Here is a 24551-nt window from a genome sequence, read left to right as displayed (position 1 = left end):
AACATAACACTGGGCATGTTTCCACACTGTCTGACTCTGTGACTCTATAAATTGTAGAAAGTGGGAGACTAAATGGGAATAGGAATAACATTTACTTTTAGATAGAGTGATCACACAGGCCTGGAGATCTGGATGATGGCCCCGAATTAAATACAAGTGAAGCCAATGAAGAAGTTGATGGGCCGAATGGCCTAATTCCGCTCCTAGAAGTTATTAGCTTATGAATTTAAAAACAGGGCTGGGAGTTTTAAATGCAGTATGTCACAAGATCATGGCTATTGTTTGCATGAGATTGATTCCAACCAGGTCACAGTTTGTTTGGAGGAAGTTAGATTCAGAACATGCTAGCCAGCCACCACTAGAGGTGACAACTGCTTGGATGAAAGATTGAGCAATTGCTGAGGAGAGGTGGGGGAGGATTGCGATAACGTTAATAAATGGAATTATAAAGCACAGATCGTGGAACGGAAGCTGGAAACTCATCTCGGATACATCTGTGGATCTGGTCAGGTTCAAGAGCTAAACCTCTCTAATAAATCCTCTAATCCACTTTCTGATTTTAAGTATCTTCTACTAACATTCACCTCCCCACTTGACCCCCCTTTCCTTTGGCCTAACCAGTTCCACAGTTCACCACGTTGTATCTCTCTTGCGATCACTCCTTCCCTTGCCAACAATTTTCCTACTAGGCCACCGCCCTGCCTGAGATCATCTGTTGCCGGCCCTGATTTGTCCTGGTCTTTTCATGACTCCAGTTCTTTCCTGCCCCCACACTCAGTCTGAAAAAGTGTCCCGACCCAAAACGTCACATATCCTTTTTCTCCAGAGATGCTGCCTGACCCGTTGAGTTACTCCAGCACTTGTGTCCATCTCTGGGGAGCCTCTATCTTCCCTCCCAGAGATGTCAGTGGAAAGGATGGAGTCAGTAGGTAGGAAGAGCAGCACGCAGGCAAATATCCCATAGGGAGCTTCATGAAGATACTGGCTGACAAATACACACAACAAACACAAGAAGGAGATGAAGGCTAAGAAACAGATATGCAGGATATTCTGCCGCAGCGAAATGGGGACATTTCTTCTCCGCCAGTTCCCGGGCGATTGTCACAGCTGTAAATAAACTTTCATAATATAACAAATGCCATGGGCAATTTTGGATCGTTTCCCACATCCTCCTGTGACTCATGATGTACGACTTCATTTATTCAGGGATTCAGTGAACTTGTGCCAGAAACAGGTCTGCCATCTGATCGCACCCTAGGTGTTCCTCACAGCTCAGATTTAGCAAAGGTTGTGCAGAGGGCGGTGATCTTCAGTCGTCTAAATATAACCCCTGAAATGCCTGCTGCCCACAGTGACCATAGTCACTGTCGCACTATAGCATCACTATCGACCATGGACTACAGCATCACTATCGACCACAGACTACAGCATCACTATAGACCACAGACTACAGCATCACTATAGACCATAGACTACAGCATCACTATAGACCATGGACTACAGCATCACTATAGACCACAGACTACAGCATCACTATAGACCACAGACTACAGCATCACTATAGAGCACAGACTACAGCATCACTATAGACCACAGACTACAGCATCACTATAGACCATAGACTACAGCATCACTATAGACCACAGACTACAGCATCACTATAGACCACAGACTACAGCATCACTATAGACCATGGACTATAGCATCACTATAGACCATAGACTACAGCATCACTATTGACCATAGACTACAGCATCACTATAGACCATAGACTATAGCATCACTATTGACCATAGACTACAGCATCACTATTGACCATAGACTACAGCATCACTATAGACCATAGACTACAGCATCACTATAGACCATGGACTACAGCATCACTATAGACCATAGACTACAGCATCACTATAGAGCATAGACTATAGCATCATAGTTCAATCTGAGGCTTGTCTTGTACCATCATTGTGTCAGACTGTGTCAGCCCCACATCCATCACCAGCCAGAGACCTGCACCCAAATCACTTTCTCCAGTAGGAGAGAGCAGCGTATCTCTACCCAACAAAACTGGAAGCCAAAGTTATATAGTGAAAGTCATGTTCCCCAATTGTGCAGCCAGTTTTTAAGGAAATTTTAAGGGGAATGATTTAATAGGAACCTCAGGGGCAAAATTTTCACATAGAGTGTGGTGGGTATATGGAACAAGCTGCCAGAAGAGGTAGTTAAGGCAGGTACTATAACAACATTTAAAAGATATTTGGACAGGTACATGGATAGGAAAGATTTAGTGGGAAATGGGCTAAATAAGGGCAAATGGGACTAGCTTAGATGGGGCATCTTGGTCGGCATGGATGAGTTGGGTTGAAGGGCTGTATGTATTTCTCTAATTGTACTGTGGTGATGATAGAGCTATGTAGCTATGTCGCTCACTATATTCAAAGATAGAACTGTAACTACCAATGTCCTAGTGTCATAATGTGAAAGCTCCTCCCCATCAGGTACACTTAGTGATGGAGAGTCAAATGCCCTAGTTCTGTACAGTATTGTAAATTGTTGATTCTATGAACAATAAATTTGTAAAGCACTTATGCTGCATCCTCATGTTATACAGCTGCAGACCAGACCTGTGAATCGGAGAGAGCGGAAGATGCTGGTTTAAATCGAAGGTAGACACAAGGTGCTGGAGTAACTCAGCGAGACAGACAGCATACCTGGAGAGAAGGAATGGGTGACGTTTCGGGTTGAGACCCTTCTTCCAACCTGTGAGTACTCTATTCTAATGCTACACAGTGGACATCCACCTGTGAGTACTCTATTCTAATGCTACACAGTGGACATCCACCAGTATTCGCTGCTATGCATTTCCCTCCTGAAAACACACTTTTGGTTCAATATCCAATATTGGGGTGGCAGGGTGGTGCAGCAGTAGAGTTGCTGCCTTACAGCGCCAGAGACCCGGGTTCAATCCTGACTACGGGTACTGTGTATGGAGTTTGTACATTCTCCCTGAAACCGCGTGGGTTTCCTCTGGGTGCACACTCCAAAGACGTACAGATTAGTAGGTAAATTGGCTTGGATAAAGATTGTAAATTGTCCCTAGGGTGTAGGATAGAGCTAGTGTACAAGGCGATCACTGGTTGGCACGGACTCAGTGGGCCGAAGGGCCTGCTTCCACACTGCATCTCTAAACTAGAATCCTGGTGACCTGACAAAGTCTTCTCATTGGTGACCTCACCCAGTCCTCCTCTGGTGACCTCACCCGCTGACCTCTCCTAGTCCTCCTCTGGTGACATTAACCAACCTGGATCACTGACTTGGCTCAGAAACTGAAATATCAGCTGGGGAAGGGAGATGAAAGTGGGGCAGATGGAGGAGATTAACTTGTACTCTCACTAGCTGCTAGCATAGCATGGAACCTAGATAAATATGAACCAATTTATACTGACAGTACAAATGAGTCACTGAAATAGAAATTTAGACAAGCATGAAGCAGGCTATTGTCTAAACTAATAGTTGTTCATTAGTTCTGACTGGGACACATTGGAGCTGAGAGAACGGCGCTACAATATAACATATAATGAAAAAACTGGGTTTGATCCTGACTACGGGTGCTGTCTGTACAGAATTTGCTTGTTCGCCCCGTGATCGCAAGGGTTTTCTCCAGGAGCTCTATTTTCCTTGCACACTCCAAAGATGTACAGGTTTGTAGGTTAATTGGCTTTGGTAAAAATTGTAAATTGTTCCTAGTGCGTAGGATCGTGTTAGTGTATGGAGTGATCGCGTCAGCACAGACTTAGTGTTCTGGCTGTATTTTTAAATGAAACTAAACTAAAGTAAACTAAACCTGGATGGGAAGTTGGATGAAAGAAGTGATCTAGTGGAACAATAGGTGGCTGATGTGGAGTTTGGAAGAGCCAAATTCATTATTTCTGGCTCCACGTTCAGATAAGTAAAACAGTAGTTGCGTCTCCCACTTTGTCTGCTGCCCTTTAATAATTGTCACTTTGGTTGCTGAGAAAACAGTCTACAATTAGTCAGGAAAGCAGCAATCAAGTTCTGGAAATAGACACTTAATGTTAATGGCAATGAGCTCAATATCTTTGTTTCTTTGTAGCACTCCTTGGATTGTTTCACGGCTCACAGCCCTTGGACGACTAATGGAAGGATATTGCAATAAGGGAGAGTGAAGATTTACTCAATGAGATTGGGAGTGAGAAATTAATGTACTGACAAACGTGTGAGAATTGTGGATGATTAAAACTGGACAGAGAACATTGGCAAGAAATTGAATGGAAATTGTTTCTAATATGAGGAGGCATTTCCACTGGGCTAACGAAAACACATACTGAAGATTTGCATATGTGAGATCCCCCCATGTCTTGTTGTTAAGAATGCATTCATTCTAGTGGCTGCTGAAGAAGAGTTCAATATTAGTTAACAGGGGAATGGATAAATAAAGAGACAGATCAGGGCGGCACGGTAGCGCAGCGGTAGAGTTGCTGCTTTACAGTGAATGCAGCGCCGGAGACTCAGGTTCGATCCTGACTACGGGTGCTGCACTGTAAGGAGTTTGTACGTTCTCCCCGTGACCTGCGTGGGTTTTCTCCGAGATCTTCGGTTTCCTCCCACACTCCAAAGACGTACAGGTATGTAGGTTAATTGGCTGGGTAAATGTAAAAAATTGTCCCTAGTGGGTGTAGGATAGTGTTAATGTACGGGGATCACTGGGCGGCACGGACTTGGAGGGCCGAAAAGGCCTGTTTCCGGCTGTATATATATGATATGATATATGATATGATCAAAGGAAAGACGTAATTTAGAAAGCGTCAGTGGAGGGTGGCATCAGAAATGAAGGCTTGACGTTCAATCTTCCTCAATGCTGCAACTAAATCATTCAGCTTGATAGTACATAGCAGTATTGGAAGAGATCGGCATAAAATGACAACAGTGATTTTGATGATTTTGTGCACAAATTGTATGCAGGAAATTTCCAGAAGATTGGAGAACATTCCGATCTTTAACAGTGAAGAAATCTCAGTTACAGGTCGCTATCTGCTCTAAAGCACATGATGAGATAGTGACCTACTTTAAGGAGAGAGATGCCAGCTGTACCAGAAAGGAGGAGCAGCAATGTGGTGAATAAATCTAGATATAATCATCGCTTATTTAAAACATCCTCTCCCTTCCACCAGAACAATAACACTTCGCCTCCCAGGACCTATAAACCACACAGCCACTTCCCATCCGCTGTCTTTCTTTTTCACAAGGTCAGCACAGAGGATAAAGTCATTCAGCCATTTTACTCAACGACCCTCCATACTAAACCACAGTGCTCCATCACCACCATGAGCTCCAACATTCACCTCAACACCTCTCCCTCCCATCATCCTGTCCAAAATATTTATTTTGATCCTTTCAACTGAAGAAGGCTCCTGACCCAAAATGTTGCCTATCAATGTGCTCCAGAAATGCTGCCTGACCCGCTGAGTACTCCAGCACTCTGGGTCTTTTTTGTATGAAACCAGCAGTTCCTCGTTTCTCCATCCTCTAGAATTTATTTTACAGGTCTTCGGTTTTAAACTATTGTGATCCGACTACCTAGTTTTACTGATAATTCATTTATTGTATTATTCACTATTTTATATTTATTTATGTGTTATTGTGTTAATAGTCCCGTAAAGCTTCAGCAAGTCATTGTTCTGTTACTGGTACATCTGACAATTAAACACACACTGGACTCGTGACCACAGAAGCAGGAAGACAATAACCTATTAGTTCCTCCTCGATACAAAATCAGAGAGAATGGGAGTTAACTAGGAATTAATTTCAGTAATTTCTGGCACAGATCTGGTTCCTACCAACTAATCGCATCATTAAATCGCAGGCCATTAACTTGATCTGCATAACTAAGTCTTTGGCAAGTACAAGTGAGAAACTTTAAGAGTCTAACAAAAGTCCACATGACATTCAAATCAGCTATGCGACATCAGCAGAGGTCAATAAGGAATATTGTAGAACAGCTGGCTTGGCTCATCACACTCCATCTGCACTATGGTTGTCCCTTGCTGCCCTTTGACCTGTCAGAGTTGCCTAGTATTGTCTGAGGCAGAGTGGTGGAGGAATCCAATCTCTATTCCTCAATCTCTCCTCCCACCTCCCTCAATCTCTCCTCCCTCCTTCCAGATTCAGGAACCGTTTCTTCCCAGCTGTTAGCAGGCAACTGAACCATCCTATCACCAGCTAGAGACCTGAGCTACAATCTACCTCATTGGAGAACTTCGAACCATCTCTAATCGGACTTTACTGGACTTCATCTTACACTAAACATTATTCCCTTTATCATGTATCTGTACACTGTGGACAGCTCGATTTTAATCATGTTTTGTCTTTCTGCTGACTGGTTAGCACACAACAAAAGTTTTGCACTGTACCTCAGTATACGTGACAATAAACTAAACTGAACACCTCCCTCACTCTCTCCTTAACCTCCCTCAATGCCTTCCCGCTCCACCCTTGGTCACTTCTCACCTCCCTCTCCATCTGCCCAACACCCAGAGACCTCTTGAGTGCCTGTGCCTCCTCTCCAGCTCACTAGCACTTGGATCACTGTGTGAAACCATGCAAGGGTGATGGAAGTCCGTCGGCTGCTCCTTACCTCCACCATTTTTCTGACACAGATAGGGGAAACGCCAGACATTCCCCAGACCCACCGAGTAGCCAATCTGAGCCAGGATGTACTGCAGCTTATTGTTCCAGACCGGCCGGTCGTCGATCTCCGTGAGGTTCTCCACGTCCTTGTTCTTGGCGGGAGTGGCACCTTCCACGTTGAGCACGCTGCGCTTGTAGTCCATCGGTTCCTCCCCGGCCAGCAGGTCGGCCACAGACTCCGTGACGGGCTCATTGCTGTGCTCCCGTTGGGTCACCTTACTGTTCTTCGGCATCGGTCACAGCTGTTCACCAGGCTTCACAAATGCTGGAGACTGGAATGTTCCACGCTCCTCAAGTGTATACAGGCAGCACCAATCCACCACGGGACAATCCTAAGAGCAAAAATAATTTCTGGTCAGGCAGATTTCCCCAGGAACAATGGGCCTTTAAAGCCAAGAATCGATATATTTAACAACATGATACATGAAAAGATTGTAAGATGGTGGTGGATCATTGTGTACGGCCTGAGGCAAAATCTACTCAATCAACACACGTTTATTTAGGTAGATTTGACAATGCTTATGTAGAGTATGATTTTATACTATTGTATCTGAATTCTGCTCCTAGAACTTCTGAACTAAACTAAACACCACCCGTACCATCATTCAGTAGTGTTTGCCCTCGCCCCCCTTTGCTCGTTCTCTCCATTGACCATCACCCACCCCACCCTCTCCCAGTCAACTGCATTGAGGTGGGAAGGAACTGCAGATGCCGGGTTCACACCAAAGATAGACATCAAAATGCTTGAGTACCTCAGCGGGTCAGGCAGCATCTCTGGAGAGAAGGAATGGGTGACGTTTCGAGTTGAGACCCTTCTTCAGACTGACTACATCATGTTTAGTTTAGTATTATGTCACGTGTACCGAGGTACAGTGAAAAGATTTTGTTGCGTGCTAGCCAGTCAACGGAAAGACAATTCACGATTAAAATCCAGCCATTTACTGTGTACAGATACATGATAAAGGAATTAACGTGAATAACGTTTAGTGCAAGATAAAGGCAATAAAGTCGAATCAAAGATAGTCCAAGGGTCTCCAATGAGGTAGATGGGAGGTCAGGACCGCTCTCTAGTTGGTGATAGGATGATTCAGTTGCTTGATAACAGCTGGGAAGAAACTGTCCCTGAATCTGGAGGTGTGCGTTTTCACGCTTCTATACCTTTTGGGAGAGGGGAGAAGAGGGAGTGGCCGGGGTGAGACTGGTCCTTGATGATGCTGCTGGCCTTGCCGAGGCAGCGTGAGGTGTGGATGGAGTCAAGGGAAGGAGGTCGATTTGTGTGTGATGGTCTGGGCTGCGTCCACAATTCGCTGCAATTTCTTGTGGTCTTGGATGGAACTGATGCCGAACCCATGCTGTGAGGCACCCTGATCAAATGCTTCCTACAGCAAGTCCTCCATATCTATGCCATACAGCTCCACCAGTCTATGAAGCCATGAGAGTCTCAGACATTTCTAGATTTTCTGTGCAGTATCAGAATGTTCTGGAAGCCCAGAGATCTGGCATAGTGGGCGGTACCGTGGCTCAGCTGGTAGAGCCACTGCCTCACAGCACCAAAGACCTGGTTCGATTCTGACCTCCGGTGCTGTCTGTGAGGAGTTTGCACATTCACCCCATGACCACATGAGTTTCCTCCGGGTGCTCCAGTTTCCTCTCACATCCCAAAGACGTGTGGGTTTGTAGGTTAAATTGCCCCTAGTGTGTAAGGAGCGGATCAGAAAGTGAGACAACGTAGAACTAGTTTGAATGGGTGATTGATGAGCAGCATGGACTCGGTGGGCCGAAGGGCCTGTTTCCGTGCTCTATCTCTAAACTAAACGAAGGTCCATCACTGCACTTGTTGAATCCCAGAGGGTCACGAGGAACCCCAGAGAAATGCTGCTCCTCCTGGAGGTTCCCAGAGAGCTCGGGGACAGTTAAACATGCTTGCTAGGAAAGAGCCCGTACAGATTTCAAAAAGGGTGAGTGGACTTCAAGCGTGTCAGAGAGTGGAAGGATGCTCTCCTGTTTCTGGGAACCTTGTGGCTTCAGTGTTTTACCTTGCCTTTAAAAGGGGCTGTCGAAAAACTACCAAACCCAGCTTGCAACAGAACAAAACTGTGTCTGGATCTGGGTGACTCTCTCCTGAACGTCAGTGATGTCCCACCAGGAGATCATCCTTCATATTTGCAGGCAAGGTTAAGTCAATTGTCACCTTAGATTCTCCACAACTGTTGAGCTGTAATGCTGGTATCAACCCTGAATAATGTCAGACATTGACGTTGACAGGAGGCTTCTGAAGACGGGAGGTTTATGCTGAGGTTTTAATCTCAGCTGCCTGTCAATAAATACTAGAATGCAAATTCCTCGCCTGGGACTGACAATATTTCATGCCTCAATATTTCAGACAATCCAGGAAACTTTGCATCAAACTAAAACTTCTGAGTCCTAAAGATCTGCGTATTGGCACTGTGGCATCTTTAGTATTTGGATCGTTGCCTCAGTCCCTAATGGTGGATCTGGGCAGATACCTCCACAACATGAACCTTTCAATGACCACCTTAGGGCGTAAGAAATATATTGTTCAAGGCTTTTCCAGGACGGGGTGGTGTATGGAAAATGCTCACAATTCTCCAAAAGGAAAATGCACTCCAACAAGTTTCTAGTTCCAAAAATGAATCAAATAAAGTGTATATATCAATAAACCAATATACCCAATAAATCTTAATCCCCAGAACTATCAGGTTGATTTAAAATATTACTACCTAAGAGCTAACTGCAATAAAAACAACTTTGTCTAAATCTCTGGTTGCTGACAATTCAAACAGTCTAAATCAGTGAATAGGAAATAAAATCAAAATTTGGATTTGAATTTGAAAGGTACAGCATGGAAACAGGCCCTTCAGCCCACCAAGTCCGCGCCAACCATTGATCACCCGTTCACATTATCCCATTTTCGCATCTACTCCCTACACACTACTCCCGACACCTCACATGCTCTCCATCTCCTCGATAACCTCCGGTTTCCAGGCCCCCACTCCCTCATCTTTACCATGGATGTCCAGTCACTCTACACTTCTATCCCCCACAAGGATGGTCTTGAAGCCCTCTGTTTCTTCCTCAACCGTAGAACCAGCCAATCCCCATCTGCTAACACTATCCTCCAACATTTCCGTCACCTACAACGGGACCCCCACTACTGGCCACATCTTCCCATCCCCTCCCCTTTCTGCGTTCCGCAGAAACCGTTCCCTCCGTAACTCCCTGGTCCACTCGTCCCTTCCTACCCAAACCACCCCCTCCTCGGGCACTTTCCCCTGCAACCGCAGGAGATGCAACACCTGTCCCTTTACCTCCCCCCTCAACTCCATCCAAGGACCCAAATAGTCTTTCCAGGTGAGACAGAGGTTCATCTGCACCTCCTCCGACCTCATTTATTGTATCCGCTGCTCTAGATGTCAACTTCTTTACATCAGGCTCAGCAATCGTTTCACTCAACACCTTCGCTCAGTCTGCCTTAACCAACCTGATCTCCCAGTGGCTGAGCATTTCAACTCCCCCTCCCATTCCCAGTCTGACCTTTCTGTCATGGGCCTCCTCCAGTGCCATAGTGAGGCCCACCGGAAATTGGAGGAACAGCACCTCATATTTCGCTTGGGCAGCTTGCAGCCCAGCGGTATTGACTTCTCCAACTTTAGATAGTTCCTCTGTCCCTTTCTTCCCCTCCCCTTCCCAGTTCTCCCTCTATCTTCCTGTCTCCACCTATATCCTTCTTTTGTCTCGCCCCCCCTGACATCAGTCTGAAGAAGGGTCACCCATTCCTTCTCTCCTGAGATGCTGCCTGACCTGCTGAGTTACTCCAGTATTTTGTGAAATAAATACCTTCGATTTGTACCAGCATCTACAGTTATTTTCTTACCCTACACACTACAGGTAATTTACAGAGGCCGAAGAACCTACCAACCTGCACGTCTTTGGGATACGGGAGGAAACCGGAGCACCCGGAGGAAACCCACCTGGCCACAAGGAGAACGTGCAAACTCCACATGGACAGCACCAGAAGTCAGGATGGAACCTGGGTCTCTGACGCTGTGAGGCAGCAGTTCTGCCAGCTGTACCAGTGTACCGCCAAATGATTTGCACCAAAGGTTAAACTTAACTAGAGTCACACTCCCAGTAGGGAAGGCAACAACAGTGTGGCCAGTGGCCATGATTCTCTGACCTGGATTCCTTTCAAGCATGGCTTCCCAACACTCGGTGTTCACCCATTCAGTCCCACTCCATGAATCCATGTCAACACAGTGGGAACATATTGATTCATTGTGCGAGTCTTTACATGGATTAAGCATTGAAATTTATACGGATTAAGCAGTTTAAATAGCTTTTCCATGTTGCATAAATAAATCGAGGAACACGCCCTGAAATTTTAGCTCCCAAGGCTGAAAGAACAAAAGGTCAGTCAAGAGATTATCACTGACATCAAACTGAGGTTTGAAAAGCTGGTACATCCAGTGATCATATCATATCATATATATACAGCCGGAAACAGGCCTTTTCGGCCCTCCAAGTCCGTACCGCCCAGCGATCCCCGTACATTAACACTATCCTACACCCACTAGGGACAATTTTTACATTTACCCAGCCAATTAACCTACATACCTGTACGTCTTTGGAGTGTGGGAGGAAACCGAAGATCTCGGAGAAAACCCACGCAGGTCACGGGGAGAACGTACAAACTCCTTACAGTGCAGCACCCGTAGATAGACAAAGGCTGGCATGGGGTGAAAAGTTTCAAATATTTTACACACATTAGTCATGCTAAATTATTTGGATATTTTATATCTTATACATAAGGTGATGTCACAGATTATTTTAATCTCAATCTCAGCTCCAGTGACAACATTTATTAAGTTTTACATGATTTATTTGTCATTATTGAATTCCAACGGTCATTGTTCTACCCAGTGACATTTTTAAGCTCACTCTGTAATTAAGATCTCCATAAAATGTGAAAGTAAATTATTAAGACTAAGAACATTACAGGTTCATTCCTGGAATTATCTGATGAGTCAAGAAATTGGTGTAAATTCCGTAACTGACACCATCTCTCGGGACTGAAGAATACCAAAAATAAACTCTGTCATGGACCTGACTCACCTTTGCCTGTATACTAACTTGTATCGTCCTATTTATTTTACTTGCACTGTTGGCCCAATTTTGAGACATTGATCTGTAAATTGGAACAGTGCATTCCTCTCCAGTTCTTTAATTCCTTCCAGCCCGACAATACTCAATGACCTCTACACACTTTAAATTCTGGTCTCTCATGTAGTTCTGAAGTTCTTTGCTTCCTTCAATTCCTATATGTAATGTATCTGCCTCCATACTTTACGCTCCAACTTCATCCCTTCTTCTCGCTTTAATTGAGATTTTGGTTAGTTTCAAGGTTCAAGATCAAATCTTGTTTGCCAGCTGTCTGAGAAGCATACTAGGATGTAGATGTAAGAGGTTGTGGCTGTTCTCATTCTTCTCACCTGAGTGGATTGTCATCTTCAAGTTGGACTCTTGGGGTTGCTGTTTTGTTAAATATATGAATCCTGACCATGTGACATAACTGAGAACTCATATCCTAAAGCAAATGCTAATACACATTATGGGACGGGGGTGGGACATTAATGGGAGCACTTAGACCATAACAATACACCGCTATCAGCAGCAAGGGATATATTGTCACAGCCTAAATAACGAGGTAAAATTAATATATTATGTAAATCACCAAACACGTGGATGGAATGAAGTTGTAACTGTCATCATATCACTGTCATTCTCCAAATAAACCACCTGACCCTTTTGATTTGTTCCCAGCCGTAACTAACAAATCAAAATCTATTATTCCATATGCATCACTCTGACCTATAACTCCCTTCCATGTCACCCACACTCTATGTATAAGCCTGTTCTTTGCTCCACCTTTTGTACCTGTGTTTAGCTTGATTGTATTCACCTTTTGTACTTGTGTTGTATTTAGCTTGATAGTATCATCTGATTTGATTGGATAGCACGCAAACAAAAGCTTTTGACAATACAAGTGACAATAATAAACGTAAACCTCTTGATTACATTCCATCTGAAACTCCGCTCCAATTATCTGGCATCCTTATATTCATTTTGCCCACTTCCAGAATTCTCATCTAATTAGAGACTTTACAGGAAGCAGCAAGACCTAAACTATTTAATTAACTCAATATGCATGAACTAAAGCCTTTGACTGAGATGAAACTTTGTTTTAATTCTATTATTTTTTGTGGGATTCAGACTTTGCTGGCATTTACTGTCCAACCCAAATGCTCTTCAGAAGATGGTGGTTTGCTGCCTTCTCAAAGTCCAGTCCATCTCTGATGAAGGCACTGCTCCCCCACTGCTCGGAATTGGTGTGAAGAAGGGTTTCGACCCAAAACGCCACATATCTATGTTCTCCAGAAATGCTGCCTGACCTGCTGAGTTACTCCAGCACTTTGTGCCTTTTATTTATTAAACCAGCATCTGCAGTTCCTTGTGTCTACACTCCCCCATTGCTGTTGCCTGCCTGAGCTCCAAGATTCAGACCCTCATCATTCTTATTCTTATATCCACACACAAGAACAAAACCTTTTGACTCAGGCCTCTTGCTCATTCCCAGAGACCCATTATTTTTTTTATATTTGCCCTTCAAATCTCTGAAACGGACCTCCGCTTTTGTCCCAATCCAAGTTACCTGGCAGATCTTGAACAAACAAACACATTGCTGCAGGAACTGCTCAAGATTCCAGTATGTGCAGTTTCTTGTGTCTGTATTTGTCATATCTGTCACCTCAGGACGTGTTTAAAAAAACACAAGGTTCACTTGGATTTAAAAAGCAGAGGCATAGAACAGGCTGCAGAAGTATGAAGATCACGCCTGAACAGCCTGCCAATAGTCAAGAGTGTTGAATTGGCATATGTACTGAAATGGAATGATTAAATACTTACATATCGTGATCATAGATCATGCCACAGACAGATCATGGTATGGATTAGACCACAACAGTAAGATGATGATGCCAGAACAGACTGCCAAGGTCGTGCCATAGATCATACCATGGACAGGTGGTGTGCCATGGACAGGTGGTGTGCCATGGACAGGCAGTGTGCCATGGACAGGCGGTGCGCCAAGGACAGGCGGTGCGCCATGGACAGGCAATGGATGGACAGTCGATGGACCGGCGGTGTGACATGGACATGCGGTGGACAGGCAGTGTGCCATGGACAGGTGGTGCTCCATGGTCAGCCGGTGCTATGGTCAGGGGGTATTTTGTGGACAGGTGAAGGGGCAGGTGATGGGCAGGTGAAGGGTGGATGAGGGGCAGGTGAGGGGCCGTGCGGAGCAGGTGAGGGGCAGGTGAGGGACGGGTGGGGGACCGATGAGGGGCAGGTGGGGGGTCGATGAGGGGCAGGTGGGGGCAGGTGGAGGGCAGGTGGGGGGCAGATGTGGGGCAGGTGGGGGGGCGGATGAGGGGCAGGTGTGGGGCAGGTGGGGGGGAGGTGGGGAGGCAGGTGAGGGACAGGTGGGGGGCAGGTAAGGGGCAGGTGAGGAGCAGGTGGAGGCAGGTAAGGGGCAGGTGGGGGGGGTTGATGAGGGGCAGGTGAGGGGGCGGATGAGGGGCAGATGAGAGGGCGGATGAGAGGCAGGTGACGGGCAGGTGGGGGGGCGGATGAGGGGCAGGTGGAGGGAAGGTGGGGGCAGGTAAGAGGCAGGTGGGGGGGCGGATGAGGGGCAGGTGGGGGGGCGGATGAGGGGCAAGTGAGGGGCATGTGGGGGGGCGGATGAGGGGCAGGTGGGGGGGCGGATGAGGGGCAGGTGGGGGGGCGGATGAGGGGCAGATGGGGGCACGTGGAGGGCAGGTAAGGGGCAGGTAAGGGGCAGGTAAGGGGCAGGTGGGGGCAGGTGGGGGGAAGGATGAGAGGCAGGTGGGGGGCAGGTGGAGGGCGGATGAGGGGCAGGTGGGGGCGGATGAGGGGCAGGTGGAGGGCAGGTGGGAGGGCGGATGAGGGGCAGGTGGGGGCGGATGAGGGGCAGGTGGAGGGCAGGTGGGAGGGTGGATGAGGGCAGGTGGAGGGACGGGTGGGGGGGCGGATATGGGGCAGGTGGAGTGCGGATGAGGGGCGGATGGGGGGAGGATGAGGGGCAGATGTGGGGCAGGTGGGGTTGGATGAGGGGCAGTTGGGGGGTGGATGAGGGGCAGGTGGGGTTGGATGAGGGGCAGTTGGGGGGTGGATGAGGGGCAGGTGGCGGCAGACGATTGCAGCCAGCTGATTCCCGGAACATCACCAGCCCATTTGTTGGCTGCTGCTCCGTGATTGGTCGCTTTCCCCCACAACTCAGACACGTCACGCGTGTACCCGGCTGTGATTGGCTGTCGGGGAGGGCCCGCCTCTGATGGACAGGGCCGTGGGCGAATGAGGGCCGGGTGGGGGGGGGGGCTGTGGGCGGGACCCCGCTCACCAGGTGCTCCTCTGGTGGCGGACGGAGGGGGAGAGTAGGGTCGGAGCGGCGCCCGAATGGCCGTGAGCAGCGAGCACGCGATGCTTTCGCCTGTAAGTACGGTATTGAGACGCGCACTGATGGTTGAGCGCAGCGCGGCCCGCTCTCTCTCCGCGGCCAGTCCTGACCCTGGCCTCTGTGCCAGAGCGGGCGGCCCTGGACTACCCGGACAACCCCCGCCCGTCCCTCCCTCCCTCCCCCCTCCCTCCATCCCTCTCAATCCCCTCTCCCTCCCTCCTCTCTCCCCTCTCCTCTCCCTCCATCCCTCTCTCCCTCCATCCCTCTCTCCCTCCCTCCCCCTCTTCCCTCCCTCTCCCCCTCTCCCTCCCTCTCCCTCCTCTCCCCCTTCCCTCCCTCCCTCCCCTCTCTCCCTCCCTCCCTCTCTCCCTCCCTCCTCCTCTCCTCCCCCATCCCTCTCTCCCTCCCCCTCTCCCTCCCCTCTCCCTCCCTCCCTCTCCCTCCCTCCTCTCTCCCCTTCCTCCCTCCCTCCTCTCTCTCCCTCCCTCCCCTCTCTCCCCTCCCTCCTCTCTCCCCCTCTCCCTCCATCCCTCTCTCCCTCCCTCCCCTCTCCCCTCCCTCCCCTCCCCCTCTCCCTCCCTCCCTCTCCCTCCCTCTCCCTCCTCTCTCCCCTTCCCTCCCTCCCTCCCCTCTCTCCCTCTCTCCCTCCCTCCCTCTCTCCCTCCCTCCCTCCACAGACGCTGCCTGACCCGCTGAGTTCCTCCAGCACCCAGATTGCAGCATCTGCAGCTCCCCGCAGGACTGGGCAGGGTCCGTGTGGGGACTGGGCAAGGTCCTGTGTGGGGACTGGGCAGGGTCCGTGTGGGGACTGGGCAGGGTCTGTGTGGGGACTGGGCAGGGTCCTGTGTGGGGACTGGGCAGGGTCTGTGTGGGGACTGGGCAGGGTCCTGTGTGGGGACTGGGCAGGGTCCTGTGTGGGGACTGGGCAGGGTCCGTGTGGGGACTGGGCAAGGTCCTGTGTGGGGACTGGGCAGGGTCTGTGTGGGGACTGGGCAGGGTCTGTGTGGGGACTGGGCAGGGTCCTGTGTGGGGACTGGGCAGGGTCCTGTGTGGGGACTGGGCAGGGTCCTGTGTGGGGACTGGGCAGGGTCTGTGTGGGGACTGGGCAGGGTCCTGTGTGGGGACTGGGCAGGGTCCTGTGTGGGGACTGGGCAGGGTCCGTGTGGGGACTGGGCAAGGTCCTGTGTGGGGACTGGGCAGGGTCCGTGTGGGGACTGGGCAGGGTCTGTGTGGGGACTGGGCAGGGTCCTGTGTGGGGACTGGGCAAGGTCCTGTGTGTGGACTGGGCAGGTCCTGTGTGGGGACTGGGCAGGGTCCTGTGTGGGGACTGGGCAGGGTCTGTGTGGGGACTGGGCTGGGTCCTGTGTGGGGACTGGGCAGGGTCCTGTGTGGGGACTGGGCAGGGTCCTGTGTGTGGACTGGGCAGGTCCTGTGTGGGGACTGGGCAGGGTCCTGTGTGGGGACTGGGCAGGGTCTGTGTGGGGACTGGGCTGGGTCCTGTGTGGGGACTGGGCAGGGTCCTGTGTGGGGACTGGGCAGGGTCCTGTGTGGGGACTGGGCAGGGTCCTGTGAGGGGACTGGGCAGGTTCTGTGCAGGGACTGGGCAAGGCGCGGTGATTCAGTTGTTCACCGCTACATGGAATAACATGCAAAACTGAAGTGGGGTTTTTCAAGCCGTTAATACCCCAAATATCGACCCTGACCCAAGTATCCGAGCCGCGCTCAATCCAACCCAAAGTCGCTCCGTCGCCCCTGGAGAAAGCCCATTGAATGTTTGTAAACATTATATTTAAGAAAGGAAATAAAAACCCTGGCTCTTCAGTGATCCCACCCCCTCACCCTGTCGCCAGTGCTCAGTGAATACAAACACATTGACACATTCTGATGATTAACAGGTTGAAACGTTAATCTCGAGGTTAAAGAGGGGGTGGAAAATAACCTCTACCTCCCAATGTACCCGTGATTTATCCGGCAACCACCAACCTTCCGTCCACTGTCGGCTCCAATTGCAAATCATCAATAATTCAGGCATCGGCTATTTCTGTCAGCCCCGCCGAGCCCCTCCGCACACTGAAGGTGAAAACTGAGGGATGAAATCCACCCTCAGTCAAACTGGCAACAATTCTACCACTTACCTGCGTGTGGGTCAGCCGCGATACAGCGGGCAGCGGTGGGGTAGCAATCGACCTGAGAGAGTGAGGGAGGATTCTGGTATTTAGATTAAAAAACCCAAACAAGTGGTGATTCCAAATCCGAATCCAGAGAGAGCGTCCTCACGCACTGACGGCAAGAGCTCACTCTCCGCATCATCTCTCGCACGACGAATGGAAAGCCATGTGAACGGGGCGGGTGGGAGTGTGCGTGGAGGGAGGGAGAGGGGGGTGGCAGCGAGAGAGCCTCGCACCGTGCGTGCGTCACTCCAGTGTGCGCTGCTGGGATGGGAACAGAGGGGAATAATCCCCCTGCAAACTGCGGGGACGTGGGTGACGCACGGCTGAGTCAGTGGAAGAGACGTCAGCCTGGCTCCTGGACCCGGGTGAGGCCGGGCTGGGCGAGGAAGGGCGAGGGTGGGCTGCCCTGTGAAAGAGGGAGAGGTTGAAGGGAGGGGGATGTATGTATGGTTGTAAGGCTGGGTACATAATTCAAGTAGGTAAGTCAATAACCAAGTGTACCGCACAGGATCAGGCACTTTGGCCCACAATGTCTGTGCGGAAACAGGCCCTTCGGCTCAACTTGCCCACACCGGCCAACATGTCGCAGCCACACTAGTCCCACCTGTCTGTGCTTGGTCCATATCCCTCCAAACCTGTCCTATCCATGTACCTGTCTAACTGTTTCTTAAACGTTGGGATAGTCCCAGCCTCAACTAGCTCCTCTGGCAGCTTGTTCCAAACACCCACCACCCTGTGTGAAAAAGTTACCCCTCAGATTCCTATTAAATCTTTTCCAATCACCTTGAACCTATGTCTTCTGGTCCTCAATTCCCCTACTCTGGGCAAGAGACTCTGTGCATCTACCCGATCTATTCCTCTCATGATTTTATACACCTCTATAAGATCACCCCTCATCCTCCTGCACTTCAAGGAATAGAGACCCAGCCTACTCATCCTCTCCCTATAGCTCAGACCCTCTAGTCCTGGCACCATCCTCGTAAATCTTCTCTGAACCCTTTCAATATCTTTCCTATAACAGTAGCGGGCCCAGCACCGAACCCTGAGGCACGCCACTAGTCACAGGCCTCCAGTCCGAGAAGCAACCTTTCACCATCATCCTCTTCTTCCTTCCATGAAGCCAATTTGCTATCCATTCAGATCTCTCTCCTTAGATCCCATGCGACCTAACCTTCCAGAGCAGCCTGCCACGTGGAACCTTGTTGAACGCCTTACTGAAATCCATGTATACAACATCTACAGCTCTGCCCTCATCAACCGTTTTAGTCACGTCTTCAAAACAACTGATCAGATTTGTGAGGGACGACCTCCTACGAACAAATCCATGCTGTCTGTCCCTAATCAGCCCTTAATCAAATGGCTGCATAACCTATCCCTCAGAATATTCTCTAGTGACATTAGAAACATGATGCCAAGACCAACCCTGTCTGCCTGCCTAATCCATATCCATATCTGGACAGTACAGTGACTCAGTAGTGGAGTTGCGGCCTCACAGCGCCAGAAACCCGGGTTTGATCCTACCTCAGTTGCTGTCAAAACGGAGTTTGCACGCTCTCACTGTGACCGCATGGGCTTTCTCAGGATGCTGTGTTCCTCCCACATTCTAAAAAAGTGTAGGTTTAATGGCTTCTGTAAATTGTCCCTGGTGTGCAGGATAGTGCTAGTATATGGGATGGTCCCTGGTTGGCACGAACAATAGGCCAAAGAAACATAGAAACATAGAAAATAGGTGCAGGAGGAGACCATTCGGTCCTTCGAGCCAGCACCGCCATTCATTGTGATCATGGCCGATCATCCACAATCAGTGACCTGTGCCCAACTTCTCCCCATATCCCTTGATTCCACTAGCCCCCAGAGCTCTAACTCTCTCTTAAATTCATCCAGTGATTTGGCCTCCACTGCTCTCTGTGGCAGAGATTTCCACAAATTCACAACTCTCTGGGTGAAGAAATTCCTTCTCGCCTCAGTTTTAAATGGCCTCCCCTTTATTCTAAGACTGTGGCCCCTGGTTCTGGACAACCCCCAACATTGGGAACATTTTTCCTGCTTCTAGCTTGTCCAGTCCTTTTATAATTTTATATGTTTCTATAAGATCCCCCCTCATCCTTCTAAACTCCAGTGAATACAAGCCTAGTCTTTCCAATCTTTCCTCATATGACAGTCCCTCCATCCCAGGGATCAATCTCGTGAACCTACGCTGCACTGTCTCAATTACAAGGATGTCCTTCCTCAAATTAGGAGACCAAAACTGTACACAATACTCCAGATGTGGTCTTACCAAGGCCCTATACAACTGCAGAAGAACCTCTTTACTCCTATACTGAAGTCCTCTCGTTATGAAGGTCAACATGCTATTAGCTTTCTTCACTGCCTGCTGTATCTGCACGCCAGCTTTCAGTGACTGGTGTACAAGGACACCCAGGTTTTGCTGCATTTCCCCCTTACCTAACCTAACTCCATTGAGATAATTATCTGCCTCCTTGTTTTTGCCGCCAAAGTGGATAACCTCACATTTATCTATATTATACTGCATCTGCCACACATCTGCCCACTCACTCAACCTGTCCAGTTCACCCTGCAACCTCCTAACATCCTCTTCGTAATTCACACTGCCACCCAGCTTTGTGTCATCTGCAAACTTGCGAGTGTTACTTCTAATTCCTTCGTCCAAATCATTAATATATATGGTAAACAGTTGCGGCCCCAACACCGAGCCTTGCGGCACTCCACTCGCCACTGCCTGCCATTCTGAAAAGGACCCGTTTACTCCTACTCTTTGCTTCCTGTCTGCCAACCAATTCCCTATCCATGTCAACACCCTACCCCAATACGATGTGCCCTAATTTTGTTCACTAATCTCCCGTGTGGGACCTTATCAAAGGCTTTCTGAAAGTCTAAATACACTACATCCACTGGCTCCCCTTCATCCATTTTACTTGTCACATCCTCAAAAAATTCCAGAGCCTGATTTCACGGTATATCTCTAAACTGAACTATATATCCCTTCATTCCCAACATATCCATTTGCCTATCCAAAGATTTCTTAAACGCCACTATCGTGTCAGCTTCCACCACCACCCATGGCAGCGCGTTCCAGGCCCCATTACCCCACACATCTGCTTTGCCGCTCTCACCTTATAGCTGTGCCCTTTGGTATTTGATATTTACGTGTTTAAGTGGCATTTGTACCAGCAATGGAATAGTGAAATTCCAGTTAAAAGCAGTTACACAAATAAATATACAATAATCAAAAATACAATGAATTAATAATCAATAATGCTAGTTAACTAGATCATAATAGTACAAAAATGAAGTCCGTAGTGTAATCAAAACAAACTCCATAGAAGATCATAATTGTTAAGGTTAGTGTGTAGTGTTCACGAATCTGATAGTTGTTGGGAAGAGCTGTCTTGAACTTGGAGGTCACAGTTCTGAGGCTCCTGTACCTTCTTCCCGATAGTTGCAGTGAGATGAGAGCGTGGCTGGGGTGACGTGGGTGTTTGATGATGCTGGCTCCCACGTTGAGGCAGCACCTCCTGTGATGATGGGGAGGTCAGTACCGGCGATAGACTGGGCAGTGCCCACCACGTTCTGTAGCCTTCTTTGCCCTGAATGCTTGAGTTACTAAACCAGGCCAAAATCCAACCAGTCAACATGCTCTCTACCATATACCTGACGTCGCTATAACTGAACCTTCTCAATCTTCTCTGGAAGTAGAAATATTGATGAGCGTTGTTTGTGATTGATTCAATGTGCTGGGCCCAGAACATCCAGGAACTTGAGGCTGTTGACTCTCTCCACCACCATACCATCAATGAAGACACACGCACACACACATAGAGACTGGTCCATCATGAGCACAGCTCTCTGCACCATCAAAGCATCTGTATGAGGTGCTACAATTCCATATTTTATTGGTACAGAAATGTGGAAATCATGCTTCCAGTATGAGGTGCTGTCTGGAAATCCATTTGCTTAAATGGTGGACTGTGTGTTTGTGCGTCTGTGCATGTGTATGCGTGTGAGGGTACACGTCCATGTTTGTGTGTCTGTGCGTGTGTATGCGTGTGAGGGTACACGTCCATGTTTGTGTGTCTGTGCGTGTGTATGCGTGTGAGGGTACACGTCCATGTTTGTGCATCTGTGCGTGTGTGTGCGTGTGAGGGTACACGTCCATGTTTGTGCGTCTGTGCGTGTGTATGTGTGTGAAGGTACACGTCCATGTTTGTGCGTCTGTGCGTGTGTGGGTACACGTCCATGTTTGTGTGTCTGTGCGTGTGTGTGCGTGTGAGGGTACACGTCCATGTTTGTGTGTCTGTGCGTGTGTGTGCGTGTGAGGGTACACGTCCGTGTTAGCGCCCGTATGTATACGTGCGTCCATGCATGATGATGGTTGTTATTGCAGAGGCTCTTTGCTCTGTAGTTTTGATGGTTTCTGGCAGGCAATCCTGAAATGCTGACACAGAAACAGACCAGGCAAACTGCTTGGGAAAATCACAAGTCAACCAGCAGAAAATGAATTATTTAGGGGTTGTCTCATGACATGGAAATGCAAAACAGACAGCACCTTTGAATAGGAGTTTTCATAAAATTATGGAAATGTTAAACTATTGCATCAGCCATAGGATGACCTGAATCAGCTCATGGTGCAATGTTTTCTCAGAGTAGAGTGAAACAAGATGAACAGAAGGTTTAGATCTCATTGATTGAGGGTTGAGTTACTCGTTTTCACCTAATCCCTAGCTAACAATGGCCTGTTTCCTTTATCATCGTCACTTTTTTGCATATCTTTCATTTTGTTCGATGTCTCTATATCACCGTCTATATCTTTCGTTTCCCTATCCCCGGACTCTCAGTCTGGAGAAGGGTCTCAAACCTGAAATGTCACCTATTCCTTTTCTCCGGGGATGCTGTCTGACCCACTAAGTTGCTCCAGCTTTTTCTGACTATCTTCAGTTTAAACCAGCATCTGCAGGTCCTCCCTACACACTGTGTCTACTGAGTCCATGAGCTTGCACTAACAAGATAATCGACCTGCCGCTCTGCTCAAGGTCACTGGGATCTGCTCTACGATCTCTGAGTGGGAAAGGAGGTGATTACACTCATTAGACTGGCAGTCAACCTGTAACGTTGGACTGGAGTGCCAGTCACCGCCAAGGTCACCACTAACCTTGGGTTCCATCAGGCTGGCACCGCAGCACGTGTCACTGAGCCACCCACACATTTATCAAACTGACAGATTGTCAGCTTTTCGCCTCACTGAATAATAACAGGAGTTTGATGGCTGCATCTCCTAAACTACTTACTGAGTGCTTTGGCGGGGATAAGAGAGGCTTCATGGTCCACCTTATGAAGGGCTCGGAATCACCCAGTGATGAAGCTCACCACATTTTCTCTGATGTGCACAGCTGAGCCAAAGCTAGCAAAGACTGCATCACAGAGAAGGGGCAAAGTCCCATTGATGTCCAACCCTGGTCATTCTGAGAAGGCGACAGGCCTTCTCACCCAGAAACTGATTTTCTAACTGTAGGATCGCTTGGTTAGAAAGAGTCAGCATATGGTGAGGGACAGCAGGTGCAATTGTTGCTTTACAACGGGTGGGGAGTGCCTGGAACACACTGCCGGGGGTGGTGGTGCAGACAGATACCAGAGTGGCGTTTCAGATTTTTGGATAGGCACAATTTTGGATGTTTCCACTCGACGGAGAGTCTCGGACCAAAGGTCATAGCTTCAGAATCAAAGGACGTTCCTTTAGGAAAGAAATGAGGAGGAATTTCTTGAGTCAGATGGTGGTGAATCTGTGGAATTCTTTGCCAGAGAAGGCTGTGGAGGCTGTCAATTGATATTTTTAAGGCAAAGATAGTTAGATTCTTGATTAGTATGGGTCTCAGGGTTTATGGGGAGAAGGCAGGAGAATGGGGTTGAGAGAGAAAGATAGATCAGCCATGATTGAATGGTGAAGACTTGATGGGCTGAATGGTCTAATTCTGCTCCTATCACATATGAATTTATGAACGTGGATATGCAGGGAATGGTGGGATATGAATCACGTGCATAATAATAATAAATATAATATTTTTTTAAATAATATATATTTTTAATTTGTCATATGTAGGTTGGCACAGGGTCAACGGTACAATGAAATGTATTTGACAAGACAACGGGTCACCTCAGCAGTAATATTCCCAGGATAAATATGATAAAAAATGACATTAGTAAGGTAAAAAGACAATATAAAAAATAGTTAAAAAGACAATATTAAAAATAATCAACATATATGATTTGAAATGTGTTTATGAGTTCAGAAGCCTGATGGCCTGATGGTAGAAACTGTTCTTAAGTCTGATGGTACGAGCAGCCATACACCTGTATCGTCTGCCTGACGGTAACAAGGAGAACAGCCTGCGTGCTGGGTGGCTGTGGTCCTTGATGATGCTGCGTGCCTTCCGCAGGCACCGCCGGTAGAAAATGTCTTGAATGTCCGGGAGACAGTTGCCAGTGATGTGCTGTGCCATCTTCACCACTCTCTGCAGTGATTTGTAGCTGTGGGCAGAACAGTTCCCGTACCAGACTGTAATGCAGCCCGTCAGCAGGCTCTCGATGGTGATCTGTAGAAGTTTGTGAGGATGCTGGCGTTCATGCCAAACTTCCTCAGTTTTCTCAGGAAAAAGCCGCTGTCGGGCCTTCTTTGTTATTGTGTCCGTGTGCAGTGTCCAGGATAGGTCCTCAGTGATGTGCACACCGAGGAACTTAAAGCTGCTGACCCTTTCAACCTCAGCATCACCGATGTGGATGGGGAGGTGTCCACTCCCCTGCTGTCTCCTGTAGTCCACCATCATCTCTTTAGTTTTGCTGACATTGAGAGAGAGGTTATTTTCCTGGCACCAGCTGTTTAGTGCCTTTACCTCCTCTCTGTAGGCCATCTCATTGTTGTCTGTGATGAGGCCCAAGATGGTCGTGTCGTCAGCAAACTTTAGGATGCTGTTTGAGCTGTGCTTAGCCGTGCGTGAACAGGGAATACAGGAGAGGACTGAGCACACAGCCCTGTGGTGTGCCTGTGTTGAGGATCAGTGAGGAAGAGGTGTGGCTACCAATTCTCACCACCTGGGGCCTGCCCG

The 24551-nt window shown here is 48.4% G+C and overlaps 1 protein-coding gene across 3 annotated transcripts in view; it reads right to left on the bottom strand.

Moving 5' to 3' along the window:
* slc6a17 (solute carrier family 6 member 17) overlaps window positions 1-17613 on the bottom strand; it is a 49349-nt gene extending 31736 nt beyond the window's left edge. Inside the window, exons 1-3 of one of the 3 annotated variants that reach the window (XM_078420519.1) lie at window positions 17398-17613; window positions 11344-11455; window positions 6656-7040 (exon numbers count right to left, since the gene is read on the bottom strand). In XM_078420519.1, coding sequence (XP_078276645.1) covers window positions 6656-6941 — 286 coding nt within the window. In that variant the 5' untranslated portion in view covers window positions 6942-7040; window positions 11344-11455; window positions 17398-17613. Of the gene's footprint in view, window positions 1-6655; window positions 7041-11343; window positions 11456-17245; window positions 17333-17397 lie in introns of those variants that run through there. The other 2 variants (XM_078420518.1, XM_078420520.1) reach the window with 2 other exon arrangements.
* Window positions 17614-24551: the final 6938 nt, after the last annotated feature.

This window comes from Rhinoraja longicauda, chromosome 24, assembly GCF_053455715.1.
Source record: "Rhinoraja longicauda isolate Sanriku21f chromosome 24, sRhiLon1.1, whole genome shotgun sequence".
Taxonomy (NCBI): domain Eukaryota; kingdom Metazoa; phylum Chordata; class Chondrichthyes; order Rajiformes; family Arhynchobatidae; genus Rhinoraja; species Rhinoraja longicauda.
Note: the sequence above shows the minus strand (reverse complement) of the source record. Positions and strands in the feature narration are given on the sequence as shown.